We start from the raw sequence: 26,791 nt of genomic DNA, 5'->3' as shown, positions 1-26,791 counted from the left end.
CCATGCTGCGAATACCTACTCCTAATTTTTTTTCCCGACGATTACGACTGGCGTTTGAATGCGAAGAATGTGCGCGTCCGGCGTCCATTTCGGTTGTCGTCGTCACGCCCGTTCGTTCTGCCTCGACGAAGGATCAGCCGAGCGTCGCAGCCAGCATTGGCAGTTAGTTCTCTTGGCAACCTCGACGAGAGCAGCAACTCCGAGCAACATTTCTGCCGTGATTGAATATCGTACGGTCAGAGTAGACGAATTCATTGATGAAATAGCGGTTATAAACACAAGTGTGCAGTGAACAAAGAGAGGAGATATTCGTTGTTAATCCACACATATGTAGAAAAAAAATTGAAAACAATAAGTAAATAATTAATATCGGACAGTAATTTATAAATATAAAATCTGTCAGCCGTGCGGAATATTCTTCAAATCGGTAAGTGCGATTAATCGATGTATAAGAATGTAAATAACATAATAATTGTAATGATTCAAAGTCACACGATATTTGTCCATTTTCATTTCATGTACTCGATGTTTTTTATTTTCTTTTACTTTAACATTCAATTAGTAAATTAATTTTCGCGTTTAGCAATAATATTCTCGGTGTCGGTTATCCGTTAGCAAAATAAAAACATGGCAAACTGGATGTGAGATAAAGAAAAATTGATTTAAAATAATTACGTGGAATTGTACTTTTCATACAATCTACAACTAATACTAATTTTCTAATTTTTCTTTTCTACTTTGTTCTTTATCCTTGAAGCAGACGATTAAAACTGTTGCGAGTTCGTCACCCATATCTCACTCAAATGCCTGATGGAATAATTAGCTGTCGTACTTCCTAGAATCGTCAGTATGAGTATTCGTACTTGCGCATGTTCAGCAATTAAGGAGGTTAAGGTTAAATCTGTGTGGGCAGTTGTTATATATATTACACCAATACGTATTTACCCTCCAGTCGTGCTTGTATATACTCTGAATGGTGGAAAGCAAGACTATTACAGGAGACCAAAATGCATCGAAGGGAACCCGTGAAAGTCGCCTTGGAATTTTCGAAACTACTACACCGAATATTTTTCAATCAAGACTTCCTTACTTGTTTTTGTTATAAATGAGTTTTGATACTCGACGTTAATTCAGTTACATACTCATACCAACACACAAAATAACACCAGAAACACATTGTCTGAAAATTGTACAAAGCTTACAAGTCGAGGTACCGTCATAAAATATTTTCAAGGATATCTGCACGGGTAGAATTGAAAATATTTTTCGTACAAATGAACAGCTTTAGACAGCTTGAGCAATAAATATATCGGGATTTCCAAAAGTCGTCCTCATTGTAATTCCGCGTACAACAATTTTGTCCCGTGTTGAAATAACGGTCAACTTCAGTAATCGTTATTATACGTAACGTATCGCGGTTTCACGCTCTAGCATATCTTCCGAGTGTGCAGAAGTGATTTGCAATTGAGTTGATTCCCGCGTCGTTTCTTTGCACAAAACTAATAAATATGCGTGGCTACCCGCGCGATTTACGCGATTGTGACTCGAGTCTGTTATGTTAGGTTAGGTTTGGCTAATTTAATGCAGGAAAGTTCGGTAGTTTCTGGGTAGTCGCGTCACGACGACGTCTCCTCCTACCGCCGCACTTTCACTTCTCTATGTACATAGGTAATATTACACATTGATGTATGCGTTGTATTATACGAATATGCCAACAGCTCGTCGTCGCATCATCTGCTACGTTCGCGGAATGAAATGAATGCAGTCTTAAATTAAAATTCAGATTTTTGCTTTTATTCTGCCTAGCTGCCATTTTTCACTTTCTTTTTCTCCCGCACGATCTTCATATTGTAAACCAAGTGCCAAGTAGGAGAATATTTTTTTCCTGCAAATTCTTGATTTATGCAAATTCCTTGTATTAAAATAAATTTATGTATTATATTTAGCTACGACTGTAGTATAAGTTACATTTATTTTGAAAATATCAATTTGTATTTAGGGTATTTTCAGTGAACAGCGCTATTTGAATTTTCACGGTCAAGCAACGAAGTTCATACGTTTTGTTTTTATAACCTAAACATATTTATATTCACTTTCTTCAAATTGTTTATTTATCACATGCAAATATAATCGTTATAATTTATTCAGTTCGACCTTTGTGCCTGCTAAACTTCTTCGCACAGACTGATTATTTATATATTAAATACATGAATAAATATCTTTTTACTAACTAAAAACGGTAAATAACTTGGAGTGTTTAATACGCTGATCATCGATTGAAACTTATACTTTAGCGGTTATATTATTTAGTGATTAGCTACCCGTACGTTACTAATTAGTCGATTAGATAATTTGTTCACCATTTAACAACGTGTAAAAAAAGAAAACCTTGTCAGCTTTAAATAGCCCAGTTTAGTATATGTATAAAAGCCAGGAATGGACACAAAATAAGTATTGTAAACAATACTATCGTTTTACCACATTTACTGTAATATGATAAGCCTGCGCCGGACGCTCATAAAAGCATCACGTCGTAACGAATATCTATTGAACAAAACCGCAAACCATCCCGCCCACTTTTACAAAACATTCGAAAACATTCGGAGAACCGTGAGATTAAGTCCGACAATAAAAGCAAGAAAAAAATATTACGGAAGTTCAGCACTGCGGTGTTACGCCAAATGAATTCAAACGCAAAAGAAAAACCTGGAGCTAATTATTCACAAGTACCTACACCAGGGGTATTCCATGATGGTGAAATATGGGAACGACGTTTCGCTAGCAGATAGGCAACTGGTCTTACATGTGATACACTATGGGTACCTCAGACGTAACATTGGTTGCCTATTTGCCGGCGAATCGTCGTTCGCGTCGTTGCCTTTCACGGAATCCTCCAGGTATGATATAGGTCTAATATAAATGAGATAAAAATACGTACCTCCAAAGTTTATTGCGGCTGTACCATATTTATGCTTTTCTTCTTCTTCGTCTTTCAGAAGATGTATAACATCGCATTTGTGTGCCTTGCGTTGTGCGCAGCGTTTTTGGGCATGACTTCCGGCCAGTGTCTGACCGGAAATGATAACCCGACGATGATAGAGCGGGATTTCAACCAGAAGCTGTCTCAGGCGCGTCTTGACTTCGCCCTCGATACGTTGAGGAAAACGTCGGAGTTCGAGGGCGTCGACAATATATTTTACAGCCCGCACAGCCTGCACGAGGCCCTGACGCTGGCCTACTTCAGCGCTCGAGGAACAACGGAAGCCGCATTAGGACGGGCGCTTCACATCCCGGAAATATACTCGAAGACTCATGTCCAGCGATTCTACGTACTTGAAAATGCCTTGAGGAGGTTCATGACCGAGCAGGGAAATGTGAGCACGAACTACGAGTTCAGGACCGCAAATAAACTCTGGGTTACCAAGGAGAGACGTATCAGAGAGTGCATGCTCGACCTTTTCAATTCTGAACTCGAGCACGTCGACTTCAGGTCAAACCCGGAAGCCATTCGACAGAGGGTTAACCAATGGGCGAGCAATGAGACAAAAGGTCATATCCAGAACCTCATTCCTGACGGTGGTATCACCGAGGACTCCGACCTCGTTTTGGCTAATGCGGTCTACTTCAAGGGACTTTGGAAGAGCAAGTTTGACGCCGCAAACTCGAAGAAGGACAACTTCTACTCGAACGGATCTCGCACCCACCTTGTAACGTTTATGAAGCAGAAGGGAACGTTCAGTCATGGTAAGAAATTGGTTTCATTTATACAAGGTAACCGAGGACTATCATCTTATAGGCATTCAATGCAGTCCTTGTGAAAATCTGCGACCAATTTTCCGTTAGCGAATCACAGTCCTTTGAAATTGGCCAATCTAATAGCATCTCGGGGCTCAGAATAGAATGAGAACAGGGCTAATGAATCGTCATCTAAAAGTAAAATATGTTTTAGTCGCAGAATTTTACATATTGGTAGCTTATGGGGCGATAGTCTTGGGTCACCTCGCGTATTGACGTAGGATGTAGATGGGAGACCGGTGGTTCATTGTAGGGTAGAAGTACCGGTTTTAATCATCTTATTACCAGTGTTCGCCACCGGTGAATCCAATGAAGAAAGACAGAATTTTATTGAAGTGGACATAATCAGTGGCACACTGCCCGCAAGCAATGATACTCTCTTAGTTATCTATCTTATTTATCGCTTAGTTAATCGCGTAACGGTCCTGTGCTCTGATAATGCAGTGTAAAGTAAACTGACAAATGCAACTCTTTACCGAGTTTGTGAATTATTCAATTGGATAATGAAGAACCGAAATTAGTGTACTATTGAATTAACCATTCGAATCAATGTATAAAATAATATTCTATAGTTAAGTATCTTCCTTCAAAGAGGAATCGTCCGAATGTACTCGAGAGTTATTCAACGACAGAAGTAATGAACAAATGAATCCTTTTTTGAAATTGGGAAAGTCCCAAGTGACCATTACACCGAATGGTTAGAGCCCTGTAAAGCATATTTACTGTCTTACCTTGTAACGAAAGGTCAGTACCATTTGGAACGTTGACAATTCGGTGTTTTAACTGTTTAGTGGAATTGTCTGTCCAAATGTTGACGGTTTAAAACCTTGACCCGCAGCCTGCAATTCGAAATTGAAACGCTCATTAAAAGCCGTTTAAATTTCCAGTCGTTTCGGAGGAAATCGGGGCGCACATTCTCCAGCTTCCGTACAAGGGTGACGACGTCTCGATGTACATCCTACTGCCGCCATTCGCGGGAGCGCGAATCGTCGAGGGCAACGACACTCGTGACGCAGTGCAACAGCTGATAGAGCGTATTACCGGAACTGAGCGAGCCGGCGCCGAGCTTCGTGACATTCTGGAGGAAGGCATGGCGCCCAGGGAGGTTGAGATATTCATCCCAAGGTTCAGTTTCGACAAAGAGCTGGCAGTCAACCAACTCTTAAACGCGATAGGCGCCGGCGAAGTTTTGACCTCGGCTGCCGACTTCACCGGACTTCTCGCAGATGGCGAGCCCGGCCTTCACCTCGGGGACGCCGTGCATCGTGCCGTTATCGAGGTCACGGAGGAGGGTACCAAGGCCACCGCCGCTACCGCCATCTTCAGCTTCCGCTCGAGCCGACCAGCCGAACCTGCGGTTTTCAATGCCAACCACCCCTTCCTCTACTTCATCTACGACAGGCTTAGCCGCTCGATCCTCTTTGCCGGCGTCTATCGCACACCACCGTTGACCACGTCCGCTTCTTACGTTTAGAATCTAGAATAGTTTCCGTAACGTCAGGGGACGCAGCACGCCCATGTTTTCCAAGAACTGTGGTCTACGATTTTTCGGAGTAATGAATTTGCCGGGGACGTATTTGGAGAGATCGAGTTGTGTAGCATTGTGTAAATGTGGCGTATGCGTACCGAGAAGACACGGTGAAAGTTAACACGCTGAGTGATCGACTTCGCATGCGCAAGATGATTGGACCTTATTGGTTAGCTATAACATACCGTGCCAAAATTTCTATCTGAAAGGCAGGGAAGCCAACTTTATGCTCTCAACGAAACACGGGCTGTCAAACTCTTCAATGTTAAGTGGCAAATTGAGGTTATGTTACCACGATGACTAGAAAAAGTTGTCAGTCATCGGTCAAGTGGCAATAAACGTTTGTCAAATTTCCTACAAGCCGTGAATTAGTTATTAGAAAGTTACTTAGCCTGAAAAAATTCGCAGCGTATATCTAATCTCCATAAGTCGCGTTTGACGGCTGGTGCTTGGCGCGGCCAGCCTGCATTAGAAGACGACGAAACTAGCGCAGTCACTCAGCATGCTACCTCTCACCATTTATTATCGGTATAAGGCGTATTTTTATTTTCTAACGATTTCCCGGTTTATCAAACGAAGTATTTATTATACAAGGTTCATTCGTTTTTGACGAATTTATTTGTGATCGATGTTTCGTAGGGCAAAGAGTTTCAATATTCACAAAGCAGGGATCAGATCATACAGTTGTCGATTTTACTGCATATTTTTAGAAAATAAAATATGTGGTTACTAGAAAAAAAGATACCAATGATGTTAAGCCGTAAAGTTCCCTTCTCTGAATCTTGGAACAACTGCCAAATTATAATACTTTTTTAAAAATTATAACTTTGGGTGTTATTTACACTTCCCGAAATATTCGTCGAACGCAACTTACCGAAAATCAGAAAAATGAAACCGCTTATCAATATTATCATAATATTCATTCGAGCGTCGTGAACTCAATTATTATATGTGTATCATCCGATGCGCACGACTTTGATTTTCTAGAGATACCTTGTTACACCTGCTCATACGACTTTGAATGGTTGTATTTTGTTTTTATATTTTGTTTGTTGCGGTTTATATACTACGGCATGCGTATGTAGTAATTTATTTTTTCCAGAATAGTTTCTACATGTCTTTTGTCATTCTTTATATTTACGTTTACTTAATTATTTTCTCATACTTAACGACTTGTTAGAACTATAATTCTGTTGGCCTTTGAATTTAGTCTATAATTATTTTATATTTGGTTTTAGAATTACTAATTAGTAATATTTTATACTTGGCACCAATAATTAGAATGATTTCATTAGGCTTATGAAGGCTACGTTACATATTATTATGGATTATTTATATATACCGCTATTTGTAATATACTGTCTGTTGAATTGATTGACCAATAGATTCAAATCTTGTATGCTTTTAAATAATATGAATTCATATGAAACTCGTGTGTTAGGTATATATACTATTTGTAGTGTATATTATATTGATGTATGTCCTGTAATGATGACTGTAATACCACGATGTCAACAACGGAAAGGAAGGACTACAGCGTAATTTTGGAAATAAAATCGGTATTATTTGTTGACGTCGATTAGATTACTATTATCCCTCTAATATTGACAGTCTACATCAATAAGATGTAAAATTGTCTGTGATTATTCATATCATGATGAAAATTCTGCAGAATCAGGTTAAAGCACTGCACTTCAAGAAATTGATTTGCAGAGCCATAAAACTGATTGCATCTAACGTGACTGAGTTTTAGACGCCGCAAGTTTGAGCTGACGAATAAATACATTGTTCTAGCCTGAGTCTAATGAGGTGAATTTTGACGAGCCTCAGATTTCCGCTTGCGCATTGCTGTTATGCGACCATCACAACTTCGGTCAATTACACTCGAAATTGCTAGGAAGTCATTACAGGACCGTGAGTAATAGGTATTTTTCTTCTGATTAAGAATAGAACTGCTGTGGAACGAACAATTTTGTGATATTTTTTACGCATTGAGTCCTTTGTCACTTGCATCGTAATTTTTCTGCTGTTGATCCTACGCTGTTTTCGCTGCGATTTCTAAGTTCCTGGGAGTCTAATTAGTCAAGAAAAGGTCATGCAAATCAAATCTAAGACCGAAAATTTTCGCGATTTTGAAAAGAGCTGAAAAACATTCTTTCTGGCACTATTCCGACGTAATTTTGCGAGAGAAATCGATTGGGCACAGTTCCAATAGGCTGCGATCAACAGATCAAAAGTGACAGCCAAAAAACGAGAACCTGCGTTTTCGCCATTTTTCAGCAGCTGCTTTTTACTTCGTAATTACTTTCCTGTCGGTCCCACGCGCTTTTCGCTGCGTTTTCTGAGTTCCTGGGGGTCCAATCAGTCGGAAAAGAGTCATACGTATCAGTTCCAAGACAAAAAATTTTGCCGCCAAAAAAAAAGGAAGGTTAACCCCTTTGTATTTTTGACGAAAATTTTCGCCATTTTCAAAAGTGCTGAAATAAATTCTTTCTGGCACTATTCCAACGTAATTTTGCGAGAAAAATCGATTGGGCGCAGTTCCAATAGGCTGCGATCAACAGATCAAAAGTTACTGCCAAAAAACGAGAACCCGCGTTTTCGCCATCTTTCAGCAGCTGCTTTTTACTTCGTAATCACTTTCCTGTTGGTCCCACGCTCTTTTCGCTGCGTTTTCTGAGTTCCTGGGGGTCCAATTGGTCGGGAAAGGGTCCTACGAATCGATTCTAAGACGAAAGATTTTTCGGTCGAAAAAAAAGGAAGGTTAACCCCTTTGTATTTTTGGCGAAAATTTTCGCCATTTTCAAAAGTGCTGGAATAAATTCTTTCTGGCACTATTCCGACGTAATTTTGCGAGAGAAATCGATTGGGCGCAGTTCCAATAGGCTGCGATCAACAGATCGAAAGTTACAGCCAAAAAACGAGAACCTGCGTTTTCGCCATTTTTCAGCAGCTGCTTTTTACTTCGTAATTACTTTCCTGTCGGTCCCACGCGCTTTTCGCTGCGTTTTCTGAGTTCCTGGGGGTCCAATCAGTCGGAAAAGAGTCATACGAATCAGTTCCAAGACAAAAAATTTTGCCGCCAAAAAAAAAGGAAGGTTAACCCGTTTGTATTTTTGACGAAAATTTTCGCCATTTTCAAGAGTGCTGAAATAAATTCTTTCTGGCACTATTCCAACGTAATTTTGCGAGAAAAATCGATTGGGCGCAGTTCCAATAGGCCGCGATCAACAGATCAAAAGTTACTGCCAAAAAACGAGAACCCGCGTTTTCGCCATCTTTCAGCAGCTGCTTTTTACTTCGTAATCACTTTCCTGTTGGTCCCACGCTCTTTTCGCTGCGTTTTCTGAGTTCCTGGGGGTCCAATTGGTCGGGAAAGGGTCCTACGAATCGATTCTAAGACGAAAGATTTTTCGGTCGAAAAAAAAGGAAGGTTAACCCCTTTGTATTTTTGGCGAAAATTTTCGCCATTTTCAAAAGTGCTGGAATAAATTCTTTCTGGCACTATTCCGACGTAATTTTGCGAGAGAAATCGATTGGGCGCAGTTCCAATAGGCTGCGATCAACAGATCGAAAGTTACAGCCAAAAAACGAGAACCTGCGTTTTCGCCATTTTTCAGCAGCTGCTTTTTACTTCGTAATTACTTTCCTGTCGGTCCCACGCGCTTTTCGCTGCGTTTTCTGAGTTCCTGGGGGTCCAATCAGTCGGAAAAGAGTCATACGAATCAGTTCCAAGACAAAAAATTTTGCCGCCAAAAAAAAAGGAAGGTTAACCCGTTTGTATTTTTGACGAAAATTTTCGCCATTTTCAAGAGTGCTGAAATAAATTCTTTCTGGCACTATTCCAACGTAATTTTGCGAGAAAAATCGATTGGGCGCAGTTCCAATAGGCCGCGATCAACAGATCAAAAGTTACTGCCAAAAAACGAGAACCCGCGTTTTCGCCATCTTTCAGCAGCTGCTTTTTACTTCGTAATCACTTTCCTGTTGGTCCCACGCTCTTTTCGCTGCGTTTTCTGAGTTCCTGGGGGTCCAATTGGTCGGGAAAGGGTCCTACGAATCGATTCTAAGACGAAAGATTTTTCGGTCGGAAAAAAAGGAAGGTTAACCCCTTTGTATTTTTGGCGAAAATTTTCGCCATTTTCAAAAGTGCTGGAATAAATTCTTTCTGGCACTATTCCGACGTAATTTTGCGAGAGAAATCGATTGGGCGCAGTTCCAATAGGCTGCGATCAACAGATCAAAAGTTACAGCCAAAAAACGAGAACCTGCGATTTCGCCATTTTTCAGCGGCTGCTTTTTACTTCGTAATTACTTTCCTGTTGGTCCCACGCTCTTTTCGCTGCGTTTTCTGAGTTCCTGGGGGTCCAATTGGTCGGAAAAGGGTCCTACAAATCGATTCTAAGACGGAAGATTTTTCGGTCAAAAAAAAAGGAAGGTTAACCCCTTTGTATTTTTGGCGAAAATTTTCGCCATTTTCAAAAGTGCTGGAATAAATTCTTTCAGGAACTATTCCGACGTAATTTTGCGAGAGAAATCGATTGGGCGCAGTTCCAATAGGCTGCGATCAACAGATCAAAAGTTACAGCCATAAAACGAGGACCTGCGTTTTCGCCATTTTTCAGCAGCTGCTTTTTACTTCGTAATTACTTTCCTGTCGGTCCCACGCTCTTTTCGCTGCGTTTTCTGAGTTCCTGGGGGTCCAATTGGTCGGGAAAGGGTCCTACAAATCGATTCCGAGACGGAAGATTTTTCGGTCAAAAAAAAAGGAAGGTTAACCCCTTTGTATTTTTGGCGAAAATTTTCGCCATTTTCAAAAGTGCTGGAATAAATTCTTTCAGGCACTATTCCGACGTAATTTTGCGAGAGAAATCGATTGGGCGCAGTTCCAATAGGCAGCGATCAACAGATCAAAAGTTACAGCCAAAAAACGAGAACCTTCGTTTTCGCCATTTTTCAGCAGCTGCTTTTTACTTCGTAATTACTTTCCTGTCGGTCCCACGCTCTTTTCGCTGCGTTTTCTGAGTTCCTGGGGGTCCAATCAGCCGGGAAAGAGTCATACGAATCAGTTCCAAGACCAAAAATTTTTCCGCTACAAAAAAAGGAAGGATAACCCCTTTGTATTTTCGGCGAAAATTTTCACCATTTTCAAAAGTGCTGGAATAAATTCTTTCTGGCACTATTCCGACGTAATTTTGCGAGAGAAATCGATTGGGCGCAGTTCCAATAGGCTGCGATCAACAGATCAAAAGTTACAGCCAAAAAACGAGAACCTGCGATTTCGCCATTTTTCAGCGGCTGCTTTTTACTTCGTAATTACTTTCCTGTTGGTCCCACGCTCTTTTCGCTGCGTTTTCTGAGTTCCTGGGGGTCCAATTGGTCGGGAAAGGGTCCTACAAATCGATTCTAAGACGGAAGATTTTTCGGTCAAAAAAAAAGGAAGGTTAACCCCTTTGTATTTTTGGCGAAAATTTTCGCCATTTTCAAAAGTGCTGGAATAAATTCTTTCAGGAACTATTCCGACGTAATTTTGCGAGAGAAATCGATTGGGCGCAGTTCCAATAGGCTGCGATCAACAGATCAAAAGTTACAGCCATAAAACGAGGACCTGCGTTTTCGCCATTTTTCAGCAGCTGCTTTTTACTTCGTAATTACTTTCCTGTCGGTCCCACGCTCTTTTCGCTGCGTTTTCTGAGTTCCTGGGGGTCCAATTGGTCGGGAAAGGGTCCTACAAATCGATTCCGAGACGGAAGATTTTTCGGTCAAAAAAAAAGGAAGGTTAACCCCTTTGTATTTTTGGCGAAAATTTTCGCCATTTTCAAAAGTGCTGGAATAAATTCTTTCAGGCACTATTCCGACGTAATTTTGCGAGAGAAATCGATTGGGCGCAGTTCCAATAGGCTGCGATCAACAGATCAAAAGTTACAGCCAAAAAACGAGAACCTTCGTTTTCGCCATTTTTCAGCAGCTGCTTTTTACTTCGTAATTACTTTCCTGTCGGTCCCACGCTCTTTTCGCTGCGTTTTCTGAGTTCCTGGGGGTCCAATCAGCCGGGAAAGAGTCATACGAATCAGTTCCAAGACCAAAAATTTTTCCGCTACAAAAAAAGGAAGGATAACCCCTTTGTATTTTCGGCGAAAATTTTCACCATTTTCAAAAGTGCTGGAATAAATTCTTTCAGGAACTATTCCGACGTAATTTTGCGAGAGAAATCGATTGGGCGCAGTTCCAATAGGCTGCGATCAACAGATCAAAAGTTACAGCCATAAAACGAGGACCTGCGTTTTCGCCATTTTTCAGCAGCTGCTTTTTACTTCGTAATTACTTTCCTGTCGGTCCCACGCTCTTTTCGCTGCGTTTTCTGAGTTCCTGGGGGTCCAATTGGTCGGGAAAGGGTCCTACAAATCGATTCCGAGACGGAAGATTTTTCGGTCAAAAAAAAAGGAAGGTTAACCCCTTTGTATTTTTGGCGAAAATTTTCGCCATTTTCAAAAGTGCTGGAATAAATTCTTTCAGGCACTATTCCGACGTAATTTTGCGAGAGAAATCGATTGGGCGCAGTTCCAATAGGCTGCGATCAACAGATCAAAAGTTACAGCCAAAAAACGAGAACCTTCGTTTTCGCCATTTTTCAGCAGCTGCTTTTTACTTCGTAATTACTTTCCTGTCGGTCCCACGCTCTTTTCGCTGCGTTTTCTGAGTTCCTGGGGGTCCAATCAGCCGGGAAAGAGTCATACGAATCAGTTCCAAGACCAAAAATTTTTCCGCTACAAAAAAAGGAAGGATAACCCCTTTGTATTTTCGGCGAAAATTTTCACCATTTTCAAAAGTGCTGGAATAAATTCTTTCTGGCACTATTCCGACGTAATTTTGCGAGAGAAATCGATTGGGCGCAGTTCCAATAGGCTGCGATCAACAGATCAAAAGTTACAGCCAAAAAACGAGAACCTTCGTTTTCGCCATTTTTCAGCAGCTGCTTTTTACTTCGTAATTACTTTCCTGTTGGTCCCAGGCTCTTTTCGCTGCGTTTTCTGAGTTCCAGGGGGTCCAATCAGTCGGGAAAGAGTCATACGAATCAGTTCCAAAACCAAAAATTTTTCCGCCACAAAAAAAGGGAGGTTAACCCCTTTGTATTTTTGGCGAAAATTTTCGCTATTTTCAGAAGTGCTGGAATAAATTTTTTCTGGCACTATTCCGACGTAATTTTGCGAGAAAAATCGATTCGGCGCAGTTCCAATAGGCTGCGATCAACAGATCAAAAGTTACAGCCAAAAAACGAGAACCTGCGTTTTCGCCATTTTTCAGCAGCTGCTTTTTACTTCGTAATTACTTTCCCGTCGGTCCCACGCTCTTTTCGCTGCGTTTTCTGAGTTCCTGGGGGTCCAATCAGTCGGGAAAGAGTCATACGAATCAGTTCCAAGACCAAAAATTTTTCCGCCACAAAAAAAGGAAGGTTAACCCCTTTGTATTTTTGGCGAAAATTTTCGCCATTTTCAAAAGTGCTGGAATAAATTGTTTCTGGCACTATTCCGACGTAATTTTGCGAGAGAAATCGATGGGGCGCAGTTCCAATGGGCTGCGATCAACAGATCAAAAGTTACAGCCAAAAAACGAGAACCTACGATTTTGCCATTCTTCAGCGGCTGCTTTTTACTTCGTCATTACTTTCCTGTTGGTCCCACGCTCTTTTCGCTGCATTTTCTGAGTTCCTGGGGGTCCAATAGGTCTTGAAAGGGTCCTACAAATCGATTCTAAGACGGAAGATTTTTCGGTCAAAAAAAAAAGGAAGGTTAACCCCTTTGTATTTTTGGCGAAAATTTTCGCCATTTTCAAAAGTGCTGGGATAAATTCTTTCAGGCACTATTCCGACGTAATTTTGCGAGAGAAATCGATTGGGCGCAGTTCCAATAGGCTGCGATCAACAGATCAAAAGTTACAGCCAAAAAACGAGAACCTGCGTTTTCGCCATTTTTCAGCAGCTGCTTTTTACTTCGTAATTACTTTCCTGTTGGTCCCAGGCTCTTTTCGCTGCGTTTTCTGAGTTCCTGGGGGTCCAATCAGTCGGGAAAGAGTCATACGAATCAGTTCCAAAACCAAAAATTTTTCCGCCAAAAAAAAAGGAAGGTTAACCCCTTTGTATTTTTGGCGAAAATTTTCGCCATTTTCAAAAGTGCTGGAATAAATTCTTTCTGGCACTATTCCGACGTAATTTTGCGAGAGAAATCGATTGAGCGCAGTTCCAATAGGGTGCGATCAACAGATCAAAAGTTACAGCCAAAAAACGAGAACCTGCGATTTTGCCATTTTTCAGCGGCTGCTTTTTACTTCGTAATTACTTTCCTGTTGGTCCCACGCTCTTTTCGCTGCGTTTTCTGAGTTCCTGGGGGTCCAATTGGTCTTGAAAGGGTCCTACAAATCGATTCTAAGACGGAAGATTTTTCGGTCAAAAAAAAAGGAAGGTTAACCCCTTTGTATTTTTGGCGAAAATTTTCACCATTTTCAAAAGTGCTGGAATAAATTCTTTCTGGCACTATTCCGACGTAATTTTGCGAGAGAAATCGATTGGGCGCAGTTCCAATAGGCTGCGATCAACAGATCAAAAGTTACAGCCAAAAAACGAGAACCTGCGTTTTCGCCATTTTTCAGCAGCTGCTTTTTACTTCGTAATTACTTTCCTGTTGGTCCCACGCTCTTTTCGCTGCGTTTTCTGAGTTCCTGGGCGTCCAATCAGTCGGGAAAGAGTCATACGAATCAGTTCCAAAACCAAAAATTTTTCCGCCAAAAAAAAAGGAAGGTCAACCCCTTTGTATTTTTGGCGAAAATTTTTGCCATTTTCAAAAGTGCTGGAATAAATTCTTTCTGGCACTATTCCGACGTAATTTTGCGTGAGAAATCGATTGGGCGCAGTTCCAATAGGCTGCGATCAACAGATCAAAAGTCACAGCCAAAAAACGAGAACCTGCGTTTTCGCCATTTTTCAGCAGCTGCTTTTTGCTTCGTAATCACTTTTCTGTTGGTCCCACGCTCTTTTCGCTGCGTTTTCTGAGTTCCTGGGGGTCCAATTGGTCGGGAAAGGGTCCTACAAATCGATTCTAAGACGGAAGATTTTTCGGTCGAAAAAAAAGGAAGGTTAACCCCTTTGTATTTTTGGCGAAAATTTTCGCCATTTTCAGAAGTGCTGGAATAAATTCTTTCTGGCACTATTCCGACGTAATTTTGCGAGAGAAATCGATTCGGCGCAGTTCCAATAGGCTGCGATCAACAGATCAAAAGTTACAGCCAAAAAACGAGAACCTGCGTTTTCGCCATTTTTCAGCAGCTGCTTTTTACTTCGTAATTACTTTCCTGTCGGTCCCACGCTCTTTTGGCTGAGTTTTCTGAGTTCCTGGGGGTCCAATCAGTCGGGAAAGAGTCATACGAATCAGTTCCAAGACCAAAAATTTTTCCGCCACAAAAAAAGGAAGGTTAACCCCTTTGTATTTTTGGCGAAAGTTTTCGCCATTTTCAAAAGTGCTGGAATAAATTGTTTCTGGCACTATTCCGACGTAATATTGCGAGAAAAATCGATTGGGCGCAGTTCCAATGGGCTGCGATCAACAGATCAAAAGTTACAGCCAAAAAACGAGAACCAGCGATTTTGCCATTCTTCAGCGGCTGCTTTTTACTTCGTCATTACTTTCCTGTCGGTCCCACGCTCTTTTCGCTGCATTTTCAGAGTTCCTGGGGGTCCAATAGGACTTGGAAGGGTCCTACAAATCGATTCTAAGACGGTAGATTTTTCGGTCAAAAAAAAAAAGAAGGTTAACCCCTTTGTATTTTTGGCGAAAATTTTCGCCATTTTCAAAAGTGCTGGGATAAATTCTTTCAGGCACTATTCCGACGTAATTTTGCGAGAGAAATCGATTGGGCGCAGTTCCAATAGGCTGCGATCAACAGATCAAAAGTTACAGCCAAAAAACGAGAACCTGCGTTTTCGCCATTTTTCAGCAGCTGCTTTTCACTTCGTAATTACTTTCCTGTTGGTCCTAGGCTCTTTTCGCTGCGTTTTCTGAGTACCTGGGGGTCCAATTGGTCGGGAAAGGGTCCTACAAATCGATTCTAAGACGGAAGATTTTTCGGTCAAAAAAAAAGGAAGGTTAACCCCTTTGTATTTTTGGCGAAAATTTTCGCCATTTTCAAAAGTGCTGAAGTAAATTCTTTCTGGCACTATTCCGACGTAATTTTGCGAGAAAAATCGATTGGGCGCAGTTCCAATAGGCTGCGATCAACAGATCAAAAGTCACAGCCAAAAAACGAGAACCTGCGTTTTCGCCATTTTTCAGCAGCTGCTTTTTGCTTCGTAATCACTTTTCTGTTGGTCCCACGCTCTTTTCGCTGCGTTTTCTGAGTTCCTGGGGGTCCAATTGTTCGGGAAAGGGTCCTACAAATCGATTCTAAGACGGAAGATTTTTCGGTCGAAAAAAAAGGAAGGTTAACCCCTTTGTATTTTTGGCGAAAATTTTCGCCATTTTCAGAAGTGCTGGAATAAATTCTTTCTGGCACTATTCCGACGTAATTTTGCGAGAGAAATCGATTCGGCGCAGTTCCAATAGGCTGCGATCAACAGATCAAAAGTTACAGCCAAAAAACGAGAACCTGCGTTTTCGCCATTTTTCAGCAGCTGCTTTTTACTTCGTAATTACTTTCCTGTCGGTCCCACGCTCCTTTGGCTGAGTTTTCTGAGTTCCTGGGGGTCCAATCAGTCGGGAAAGAGTCATACGAATCAGTTCCAAGACCAAAAATTTTTCCGCCACAAAAAAAGGAAGGTTAACCCCTTTGTATTTTTGGCGAAAATTTTCGCCATTTTCGAAAGTGCTGGAATAAATTGTTTCTGGCACTATTCCGACGTAATATTGCGAGAGAAATCGATTGGGCGCAGTTCCAATGGGCTGCGATCAACAGATCAAAAGTCACAGCCAAAAAACGAGAACCTGCGATTTTGCCATTCTTCAGCGGCTGCTTTTTACTTCGTCATTACTTTCCTGTCGGTCCCACGCTCTTTTCGCTGCATTTTCAGAGTTCCTGGGGGTCCAATAGGACTTGAAAGGGTCCTACAAATCGATTCTAAGACGGAAGATTTTTCGGTCAAAAAAAAAAAGAAGGTTAACCCCTTTGTATTTTTGGCGAAAATTTTCGTCATTTTCAAAAGTGCTGCGATAAATTCTTTCAGGCACTATTCCGACGTAATTTTGCGAGAGAAATCGATTGGGCGCAGTTCCAATAGGCTGCGATCAACAGATCAAAAGTTACAGCCAAAAAACGAGAACCTGCGTTTTCGCCATTTTTCAGCAGCTGCTTTTCACTTCGTAATTACTTTCCTGTTGGTCCTAGGCTCTTTTCGCTGCGTTTTCTGAGTACCTGGGGGTCCAATTGGTCGGGAAAGGGTCCTACAAATCGATTCTAAGACGGAAGATTTTTCGGTCAAAAAAAAAGGAAGGTTAACCCCTTTGTATTTTTGGCGAAAATTTTCGCCATTTTCAAAAGTGCTGAAGTAAATTCTTTCTGGCACTATTCCGACGTAATTTTGCGAGAAAAATCGATTGGGCGCAGTTCCAATAGGCTGCGATCAAGAGATCAAAAGTTACTGCCAAAAAACGAGAACCTGCGTTTTCGCCATTTTTCAGCGACTGCTTTTCACTTCGTAATTACTTTCCCGTTGGTCCCACGCTCTTTTCGCTGCGTTTTCTGAGTTCCTGGGGGTCCAATTGGTCGGGAAAGGGTCCTACAAATCGATCCTAAGACGGAAGATTTTTCGGTCAAAAAAAAAGGAAGGTTAACCCCTTTGTATTTTTGGCGAAAATTTTCGCCATTTTCAAAAGTGATGGAATAAATTCTTTCTGGCACTATTCCGACGTGATTTTGCGAGAGAAATCGATTGGGCGCAGTTCCAATAGGCTGCGATCAACAGATCAAAAGTTACAGCCAAAAAACGAGAACCTGCGTTTTCGCCATTTTTCAGCAGCTGCTTTTTACTTCGTAATTACTTTCCTGTTGGTCCTAGGCTCTTTTCGCTGCGTTTTCTGAGTACCTGGGGGTCCAATTGGTCGGGAAAGGGTCCTACAAATCGATTCTAAGACGGAAGATTTTTCGGTCAAAAAAAAAGGAAGGTTAACCCCTTTGTATTTTTGGCGAAAATTTTCGCCATTTTCAAAAGTGCTGGAATAAATTCTTTCTGGCACTATTCCGACGTAGTTTTGCGAGAAAAATCGATTCGGCGCAGTTCCAATAGGCTGCGATCAACAGATCAAAAGTTACAGCCAAAAAACGAGAACCTGCGTTTTCGCCATTTTTCAGCAGCTGCTTTTTACTTCGTAATTACTTTCCCGTCGGTCCCACGCTCTTTTCGCTGCGTTTTCGGAGTTCCTGGGGGTCCAATTGGTCGGGAAAGGGTCCTACAAATCGATCCTAAGACGGAAGATTTTTCGGTCAAAAAAAAAGGAAGGTTAACCCCTTTGTATTTTTGGCGAAAATTTTCGCCATTTTCAAAAGTGCTGGAATAAATTCTTTCTGGCACTATTCCGACGTAATTTTGCGAGAGAAATCGATTGGGCGCAGTTCCAATAGGCTGCGATCAACAGATCAAAAGTTACAGCCAAAAAACGAGAACCTGCGTTTTCGCCATTTTTCAGCAGCTGCTTTTTACTTCGTAGTTACTTTCCTGTTGGTCCTAGGCTCTTTTCGCTGCGTTTTCTGAGTTCCTGGGGGTCCAATCAGTCGGGAAAGAGTCATACGAATCAGTTCCAAGACCAAAAATTTTTCCGCAAAAAAAAAAGGAAGGTTAACCCCTTTGTATTCTTGGCGAAAATTTTCGCCATTTTCAAAAGTGCTGGAATGAATTCTTTCTGGCACTATTCCGACGTAATTTTGCGAGAAAAATCGATTGGGCGCAGTTCCAATAGGCTGCGATCAACAGATCAAAAGTTACAGCCAAAAAACGAGAACCTGCGTTTTCGCTATTTTTCAGCAGCTGCTTTTTACTTCGTAATTACTTTCCTGTTGGTCCTAGGCTCTTTTCGCTGCGTTTTCTGAGTTCCTGGGGGTCCAATTGGTCGGGAAAGGGTCCTACAAATCGATCCTAAGACGGAAGATTTTTCGGTCGAAAAAAAAGGAAGGTTAACCCCTTTGTATTTTTGGCGAAAATTTTCGCTATTTTCAGAAGTGCTGGAATAAATTCTTTCTGGCACTATTCCGACGTATTTTCGCGAGAGAAATCGATTCGGCGCAGTTCCAATAGGCTGCGATCAACAGATCAGAAGTTACAGCCAAAAAACGAGAACCTGCGTTTTCGCCATTTTTCAGCAGCTGCTTTTTACTTCGTAATTACTTTCCCGTCGGTCCCACGCTCTTTTCGCTGCGTTTTCTGAGTTCCTGGGGGTCCAATTGGTCGGGAAAGGGTCCTACAAATCGATCCTAAGACGGAAGATTTTTCGGTCAAAAAAAAAGGAAGGTTAACCCCTTTGTATTTTTGGCGAAAATTTTCGCTATTTTCAAAAGTGCTGGAATAAATTCTTTCTGGCACTATTTCAACGTAATTTTGCGAGAAAGATCGATTGGGCGCAGTTCCAATAGGCTGCGATCAACAGATCAAAAGTTACAGCCAAAAAACGAGAACCTGCGTTTTCGCCATTTTTCAGCAGCTGCTTTTTACTTCGTAATTACTTTCCTGTTGGTCCTAGGCTCTTTTCGCTGCGTTTTCTGAGTACCTGGGGGTCCAATTGGTCGGGAAAGGGTCCTACAAATCGATTCTAAGACGGAAGATTTTTCGGTCGAAAAAAAAGGAAGGTTAACCCCTTTGTATTTTTGGCGAAAATTTTCGCTATTTTTAGAAGTGCTGGAATAAATTCTTTCTGGCACTATTCCGACGTAATTTTGCGAGAGAAATCGATTCGGCGCAGTTCCAATAGGCTGCGATCAACAGATCAAAAGTCACAGCCAAAAAACGAGAACCTGCGTTTTCGCCATTTTTCAGCAGCTGCTTTTTACTTCGTAATTACTTTCCCGTCGGTCCCACGCTCTTTTCGCTGCGTTTTCTGAGTTCCTGGGGGTCCAATCAGTCGGGAAAGAGTCATACGAATCAGTTCCAAGACCAAAAATTTTTCCGCCACAAAAAAAGGAAGGTTAACCCCTTTGTATTTTTGGCGAAAATTTTCGCCGTTTTCAAAAGTGCTGGAATAAATTCTTTCTGGCACTATTCCAACGTAATTTTGCGAGAAAAATCGATCGAGCGCAGTTCCAATAGGCCGTGATCAACAGATCGAAAGTTACAGCCAAAAAACGAGAACCTGCGTTTTCGCCATTTTTCAGCAGCTGCTTTTTACTTCGTAATTACTTTCCTGTCGGTCCCACGCGCTTTTCGCTGCGTTTTCTGAGTTCCTGGGGGTCCAATCAGTCGGAAAAGAGTCATACGAATCAGTTCCAAGACAAAAAATTTTGCCGCCAAAAAAAAAGGAAGGTTAACCCGTTTGTATTTTTGACGAAAATTTTAGCCATTTTCAAAAGTGCTGAAATAAATTCTTTCTGGCACTATTCCAACGTAATTTTGCGAGAAAAATCGATTGGGCGCAGTTCCAATAGGCCGCGATCAACAGATCAAAAGTTACTGCCAAAAAACGAGAACCCGCGTTTTCGCCATCTTTCAGCAGCTGCTTTTTACTTCGTAATCACTTTCCTGTTGGTCCCACGCTCTTTTCGCTGCGTTTTCTGAGTTCCTGGGGGTCCAATCAGTCGGGAAAGAGTCATACGAATCAGTTCCAAGACCAAAAATTTTTCCGCCACAAAAAAAGGAAGGTTAACCCCTTTGTATTTTTGGCGAAAATTTTCGCCATTTTCAAAAGTGCTGGAATAAATTGTTTCTGGCACTATTCCGACGTAATATTGCGAGAAAAATCGATTGGGCGCAGTTCCAATGGGCTGCGATCAACAGATCAAAAGTTACAGCCAAAAAACGAGAACCTGCGATTTTGCCATTCTTCAGCGGCTGCTTTTTACTTCGTCGTTACTTTCCTGTCGGTCCCACGCTCTTTTTGCTGCATTTTCAGAGTTCCTGGGGGTCCAATAGGACTTGAAAGGGTCCTACAAATCGATTCTAAGACGGAAGATTTTTCGGTCAAAAAAAAAAAGAAGGTTAACCCCTTTGTATTTTTGGCGAAAATTTTCGCCATTTTCAAAAGTGCTGGGATAAATTCTTTCAGGCACTATTCCGACGTAATTTTGCGAGAGAAATCGATTGGGCGCAGTTCCAATAGGCTGCGATCAACAGATCAAAAGTTACAGCCAAAAAACGAGAACCTGCGTTTTCGCCATTTTTCAGCAGCTGCTTTTCACTTCGTAATTACTTTCCTGTTGGTCCTAGGCTCTTTTCGCTGCGTTTTCTGAGTACCTGGGGGTCCAATTGGTCGGGAAAGGGTCCTACAAATCGATTCTAAGACGGAAGATTTTTCGGTCAAAAAAAAAGGAAGGTTAACCCCTTTGTATTTTTGGCGAAAATTTTCGCCATTTTCAAAAGTGCTGAAGTAAATTCTTTCTGGCACTATTCCGACGTAATTTTGCGAGAGAAATCGATTGGGCGCAGTTCCAATAGGCTGCGATCAACAGATCAAAAGTTACAGCCAAAAAACGAGAACCTGCGTTTTCGCCATTTTTCAGCAGCTGCTTTTCACTTCGTAATTACTTTCCTGTTGGTCCTAGGCTCTTTTCGCTGCGTTTTCTGAGTACCTGGGGGTCCAATTGGTCGGGAAAGGGTCCTACAAATCGATTCTAAGACGGAAGATTTTTCGGTCAAAAAAAAAGGAAGGTTAACCCCTTTGTATTTTTGGCGAAAATTTTCGCCATTTTCAAAAGTGCTGAAGTAAATTCTTTCTGGCACTATTCCGACGTAATTTTGCGAGAAAAATCGATCGAGCGCAGTTCCAATAGGCCGTGATCAACAGATCGAAAGTTACAGCCAAAAAACGAGAACCTGCGTTTTCGCCATTTTTCAGCAGCTGCTTTTTACTTCGTAATTACTTTCCTGTCGGTCCCACGCGCTTTTCGCTGCGTTTTCTGAGTTCCTGGGGGTCCAATCAGTCGGAAAAGAGTCATACGAATCAGTTCCAAGACAAAAAATTTTGCCGCCAAAAAAAAAGGAAGGTTAACCCCTTTGTATTTTTGACGAAAATTTTCGCCATTTTCAAAAGTGCTGGAATAAATTCTTTCTGGCACTATTCCAACGTAATTTTGCCAGAGAAATCGATTGGGCGCATTTTCAATGGGCTGCGATCAACAGATCAAAAGTTACAGCCAAAAAACGAGAACCTGCGTTTTTGCCATTTTTCAGCAGCTGCTTTTTACTTCGTAATTACTTTCCTGTTGGTCCCAGGCTCTTTTTGCTGCGTTTTCTGAGTTCCAGGGGGTCCAATCAGTCGGGAAAGAAGCATACGAATCAGTTCCAAGACCAAAAATTTTTCCGCTACAAAAAAAGGAAGGATAACCCCTTTGTATTTTTGGCGAAAATTTTCACCATTTTCAAAAGTGCTGGAATAAATTCTTTCTGGCACTATTCCGACGTAATTTTGCGAGAGAAATCGATTGCGCGCATTTTCAATAGGCTGCGATCAACAGATCAAAAGTTACAGCCAAAAAACGAGAACCTGCGATTTTGCCATTTTTCAGCGGCTGCTTTTTACTTCGTAATTACTTTCCTGTTGGTCCCACGCTCTTTTCGCTGCGTTTTCTGAGTTCCTGGGGGTCCAATTGGTCTTGAAAGGGTCCTACAAATCGATTCTAAGACGGAAGATTTTTCGGTCAAAAAAAAAGGAAGGTTAACCCCTTTGTATTTTTGGCGAAAATTTTCACCATTTTCAAAAGTGCTGGAATAAATTCTTTCTGGCACTATTCCGACGTAATTTTGCGAGAGAAATCGATTGGGCGCAGTTCCAATAGGCTGCGATCAACAGATCAAAAGTTACAGCCAAAAAACGAGAACCTGCGTTTTCGCCATTTTTCAGCAGCTGCTTTTTACTTCGTAATTACTTTCCTGTTGGTCCCACGCTCTTTTCGCTGCGTTTTCTGAGTTCCTGGGCGTCCAATCAGTCGGGAAAGAGTCATACGAATCAGTTCCAAAACCAAAAATTTTTCCGCCAAAAAAAAAGGAAGGTTAACCCCTTTGTATTTTTGGCGAAAATTTTTGCCATTTTCAAAAGTGCTGGAATAAATTCTTTCTGGCACTATTCCGACGTAATTTTGCGAGAGAAATCGATTGGGCGCAGTTCCAATAGGCTGCGATCAACAGATCAAAAGTCACAGCCAAAAAACGAGAACCTGCGTTTTCGCCATTTTTCAGCAGCTGCTTTTTGCTTCGTAATCACTTTTCTGTTGGTCCCACGCTCTTTTCGCTGCGTTTTCTGAGTTCCTGGGGGTCCAATTGGTCGGGAAAGGGTCCTACAAATCGATTCTAAGACGGAAGATTTTTCGGTCGAAAAAAAAGGAAGGTTAACCCCTTTGTATTTTTGGCGAAAATTTTCGCCATTTTCAGAAGTGCTGGAATAAATTCTTTCTGGCACTATTCCGACGTAATTTTGCGAGAGAAATCGATTCGGCGCAGTTCCAATAGGCTGCGATCAACAGATCAAAAGTTACAGCCAAAAAACAAGAACCTGCGTTTTCGCCATTTTTCAGCAGCTGCTTTTTACTTCGTAATTACTTTCCTGTCGGTCCCACGCTCTTTTGGCTGAGTTTTCTGAGTTCCTGGGGGTCCAATCAGTCGGGAAAGAGTCATACGAATCAGTTCCAAGACCAAAAATTTTTCCGCCACAAAAAAAGGAAGGTTAAACCCTTTGTATTTTTGGCGAAAATTTTCGCCATTTTCGAAAGTGCTGGAATAAATTGTTTCTGGCACTATTCCGACGTAATATTGCGAGAGAAATCGATTGGGCGCAGTTCCAATGGGCTGCGATCAACAGATCAAAAGTCACAGCCAAAAAACGAGAACCTGCGATTTTGCCATTCTTCAGCGGCTGCTTTTCACTTCGTCATTACTTTCCTGTCGGTCCCACGCTCTTTTCGCTGCATTTTCAGAGTTCCTGGGGGTCCAATAGGACTTGAAAGGGTCCTACAAATCGATTCTAAGACGGAAGATTTTTCGGTCAAAAAAAAAAAGAAGGTTAACCCCTTTGTATTTTTGGCGAAAATTTTCGCCATTTTCAAAAGTGCTGGGATAAATTCTTTCAGGCACTATTCCGACGTAATTTTGCGAGAGAAATCGATTGGGCGCAGTTCCAATAGGCTGCGATCAACAGATCAAAAGTTACAGCCAAAAAACGAGAACCTGCGTTTTCGCCATTTTTCAGCAGCTGCTTTTCACTTCGTAATTACTTTCCTGTTGGTCCTAGGCTCTTTTCGCTGCGTTTTCTGAGTACCTGGGGGTCCAATTGGTCGGGAAAGGGTCCTACAAATCGATTCTAAGACGGAAGATTTTTCGGTCAAAAAAAAAGGAAGGTTAACCCCTTTGTATTTTTGGCGAAAATTTTCGCCATTTTCAAAAGTGCTGAAGTAAATTCTTTCTGGCACTATTCCGACGTAATTTTGCGAGAAAAATCGATTGGGCGCAGTTCCAATAGGCTGCGATCAAGAGATCAAAAGTTACTGCCAAAAAACGAGAACCTGCGTTTTCGCCATTTTTCAGCGACTGCTTTTCACTTCGTAATTACTTTCCCGTTGGTCCCACGCTCTTTTCGCTGCGTTTTCTGAGTTCCTGGGGGTCCAATCAGTCGGGAAAGAGTCATACGAATCAGTTCCAAGACAAAAAATTTTGCCGCCAAAAAAAAAGGAAGGTCAACCCCTTTGTATTTTTGACGAAAATTTTCGCCATTTTCAAAAGTGCTGGAATAAATTCTTTCTGGCACTATTCCGACGTAATTTTGCGAGAGAAATCGATTCGGCGCAGTTCCAATAGGCTGCGATCAACAGATCAGAAGTTACAGCCAAAAAACGAGAACCTGCGTTTTCGCCATTTTTCAGCAGCTGCTTTTTACTTCGTAATTACTTTCCCGTCGGTCCCACGCTCTTTTCGCTGCGTTTTCTGAGTTCCTGGGGGTCCAATTGGTCGGGAAAGGGTCCTACAAATCGATCCTAAGACGGAAGATTTTTCGGTCAAAAAAAAAGGAAGGTTAACCCCTTTGTATTTTTGGCGAAAATTTTCGCCATTTTCAAAAGTGCTGGAATAAATTCTTTCTGGCACTATTTCAACGTAATTTTGCGAGAAAGATCGATTGGGCGCAGTTCCAATAGGCTGCGATCAACAGATCAAAAGTTACAGCCAAAAAACGAGAACCTGCGTTTTCGCCATTTTTCAGCAGCTGCTTTTTACTTCGTAATTACTTTCCTGTTGGTCCTAGGCTCTTTTCGCTGCGTTTTCTGAGTACCTGGGGGTCCAATTGGTCGGGAAAGGGTCCTACAAATCGATTCTAAGACGGAAGATTTTTCGGTCGGAAAAAAAGGAAGGTTAACCCCTTTGTATTTTTGGCGAAAATTTTCGCTATTTTCAGAAGTGCTGGAATAAATTCTTTCTGGCACTATTCCGACGTAATTTCGCGAGAGAAATCGATTCGGCGCAGTTCCAATAGGCTGCGATCAACAGATCAAAAGTTACAGCCAAAAAACGAGAACCTGCGTTTTCGCCATTTTTCAGCAGCTGCTTTTTACTTCGTAATTACTTTCCCGTCGGTCCCACGCTCTTTTCGCTGCGTTTTCTGAGTTCCTGGGGGTCCAATCAGTCGGGAAAGAGTCATACGAATCAGTTCCAAGACCAAAAATTTTTCCGCCACAAAAAAAGGAAGGTTAACCCCTTTGTATTTTTGGCGAAAATTTTCGCCGTTTTCAAAAGTGCTGGAATAAATTCTTTCTGGCACTATTCCGACGTAATTTTGCGAGAGAAATCGATTGAGCGCAGTTCCAATAGGGTGCGATCAACAGATCGAAAGTTACAGCCAAAAAACGAGAACCTGCGATTTCGCCATTTTTCAGCGGCTGCTTTTTACTTCGTAATTACTTTCCTGTTGGTCCCACGCTCTTTTCGCTGCGTTTTCTGAGTTCCTGGGGGTCCAATTGGTCTTGAAAGGGTCCTACAAATCGATTCTAAGACGGAAGATTTTTCGGTCAAAAAAAAAGGAAGGTTAACCCCTTTGTATTTTTGGCGAAAATTTTCGCCATTTTCAAAAGTGCTGGAATAAATTCTTTCTGGCACTATTCCGACGTAATTTTGCGAGAGAAATCGATTGGGCGCAGTTCCAATAGGCTGCGATCAACAGATCAAAAGTTACAGCCAAAAAACGAGAACCTGCGTTTTCGCCATTTTTCAGCGGCTGCTTTTTACTTCGTAATTACTTTCCCGTTGGTCCCACGCTCTTTTCGCTGCGTTTTCTGAGTTCCTGGGGGTCCAATCAGTCGGGAAAGAGTCATACGAATCAGTTCCAAGACCAAAAATTTTGCCGCCAAAAAAAAAGGAAGGTTAACCCCTTTGTATTTTTGGCGAAAATTTTCGCTATTTTCAGAAGTGCTGGAATAAATTCTTTCTGGCGCTATTCCGACGTAATTTTGCGAGAGAAATCGATTGGGCGCAGTTCCAATAGGCTGCGATCAACAGATCAAAAGTTACAGCCAAAAAACGAGAACCTGCGTTTTCGCCATTTTTCAGCAGCTGCTTTTTACTTCGTAATTACTTTCCCGTCGGTCCCACGCTCTTTTCGCTGCGTTTTCTGAGTTCCTGGGGGTCCAATTGGTCGGGAAAGGGTCCTACAAATCGATCCTAAGACGGAAGATTTTTCGGTCAAAAAAAAAGGAAGGTTAACCCCTTTGTATTTTTGGCGAAAATTTTCGCCATTTTCAAAAGTGATGGAATAAATTCCTTCTGGCACTATTCCGACGTGATTTTGCGAGAGAAATCGATTGGGCGCAGTTCCAATAGGCTGCGATCAACAGATCAAAAGTTACAGCCAAAAAACGAGAACCTGCGTTTTCGCCATTTTTCAGCAGCTGCTTTTTACTTCGTAGTTACTTTCCTGTTGGTCCTAGGCTCTTTTCGCTGCGTTTTCTGAGTTCCTGGGGGTCCAATTGGTCGGTAAAGGGTCCTACAAATCGATTCTAAGACGGAAGATTTTTCGGTCGAAAAAAAAGGAAGGTTAACCCCTTTGTATTTTTGGCGAAAATTTTCGCTATTTTCAGAAGTGCTGGAATAAATTCTTTCTGGCACTATTCCGACGTAATTTTGCGAGAGAAATCGATTCAGCGCAGTTCCAATAGGCTGCGATCAACAGATCAAAAGTTACAGCCAAAAAACGAGAACCTGCGTTTTCGCCATTTTTCAGCGGCTGCTTTTTACTTCGTAATTACTTTCCCGTTGGTCCCACGCTCTTTTCGCTGCGTTTTCTGAGTTCCTGGGGGTCCAATCAGTCG

General features: G+C 41.8%; 1 protein-coding gene across 1 annotated transcript; it reads left to right on the top strand.

The window, feature by feature from the left end:
* The first annotated feature begins 101 nt into the window (after positions 1-101).
* Positions 102-6,896, top strand: LOC124182158 (serine protease inhibitor 88Ea-like). The gene is made up of 3 exons (XM_046569049.1): positions 102-427; positions 2,997-3,744; positions 4,683-6,896. The coding sequence occupies exons 2-3, from the start codon at positions 3,000-3,002 to the stop codon at positions 5,267-5,269; spliced, it is 1,332 nt and encodes a 443-aa protein (XP_046425005.1). The 5' UTR covers positions 102-427; positions 2,997-2,999; the 3' UTR covers positions 5,270-6,896.
* Positions 6,897-26,791: the final 19,895 nt, after the last annotated feature.

The sequence above is a fragment of the Neodiprion fabricii genome, chromosome 5 (genome assembly GCF_021155785.1).
Source record: "Neodiprion fabricii isolate iyNeoFabr1 chromosome 5, iyNeoFabr1.1, whole genome shotgun sequence".
NCBI classification, from domain to species: Eukaryota; Metazoa; Arthropoda; class Insecta; order Hymenoptera; family Diprionidae; genus Neodiprion; species Neodiprion fabricii.
Note: the sequence above shows the minus strand (reverse complement) of the source record. Positions and strands in the feature narration are given on the sequence as shown.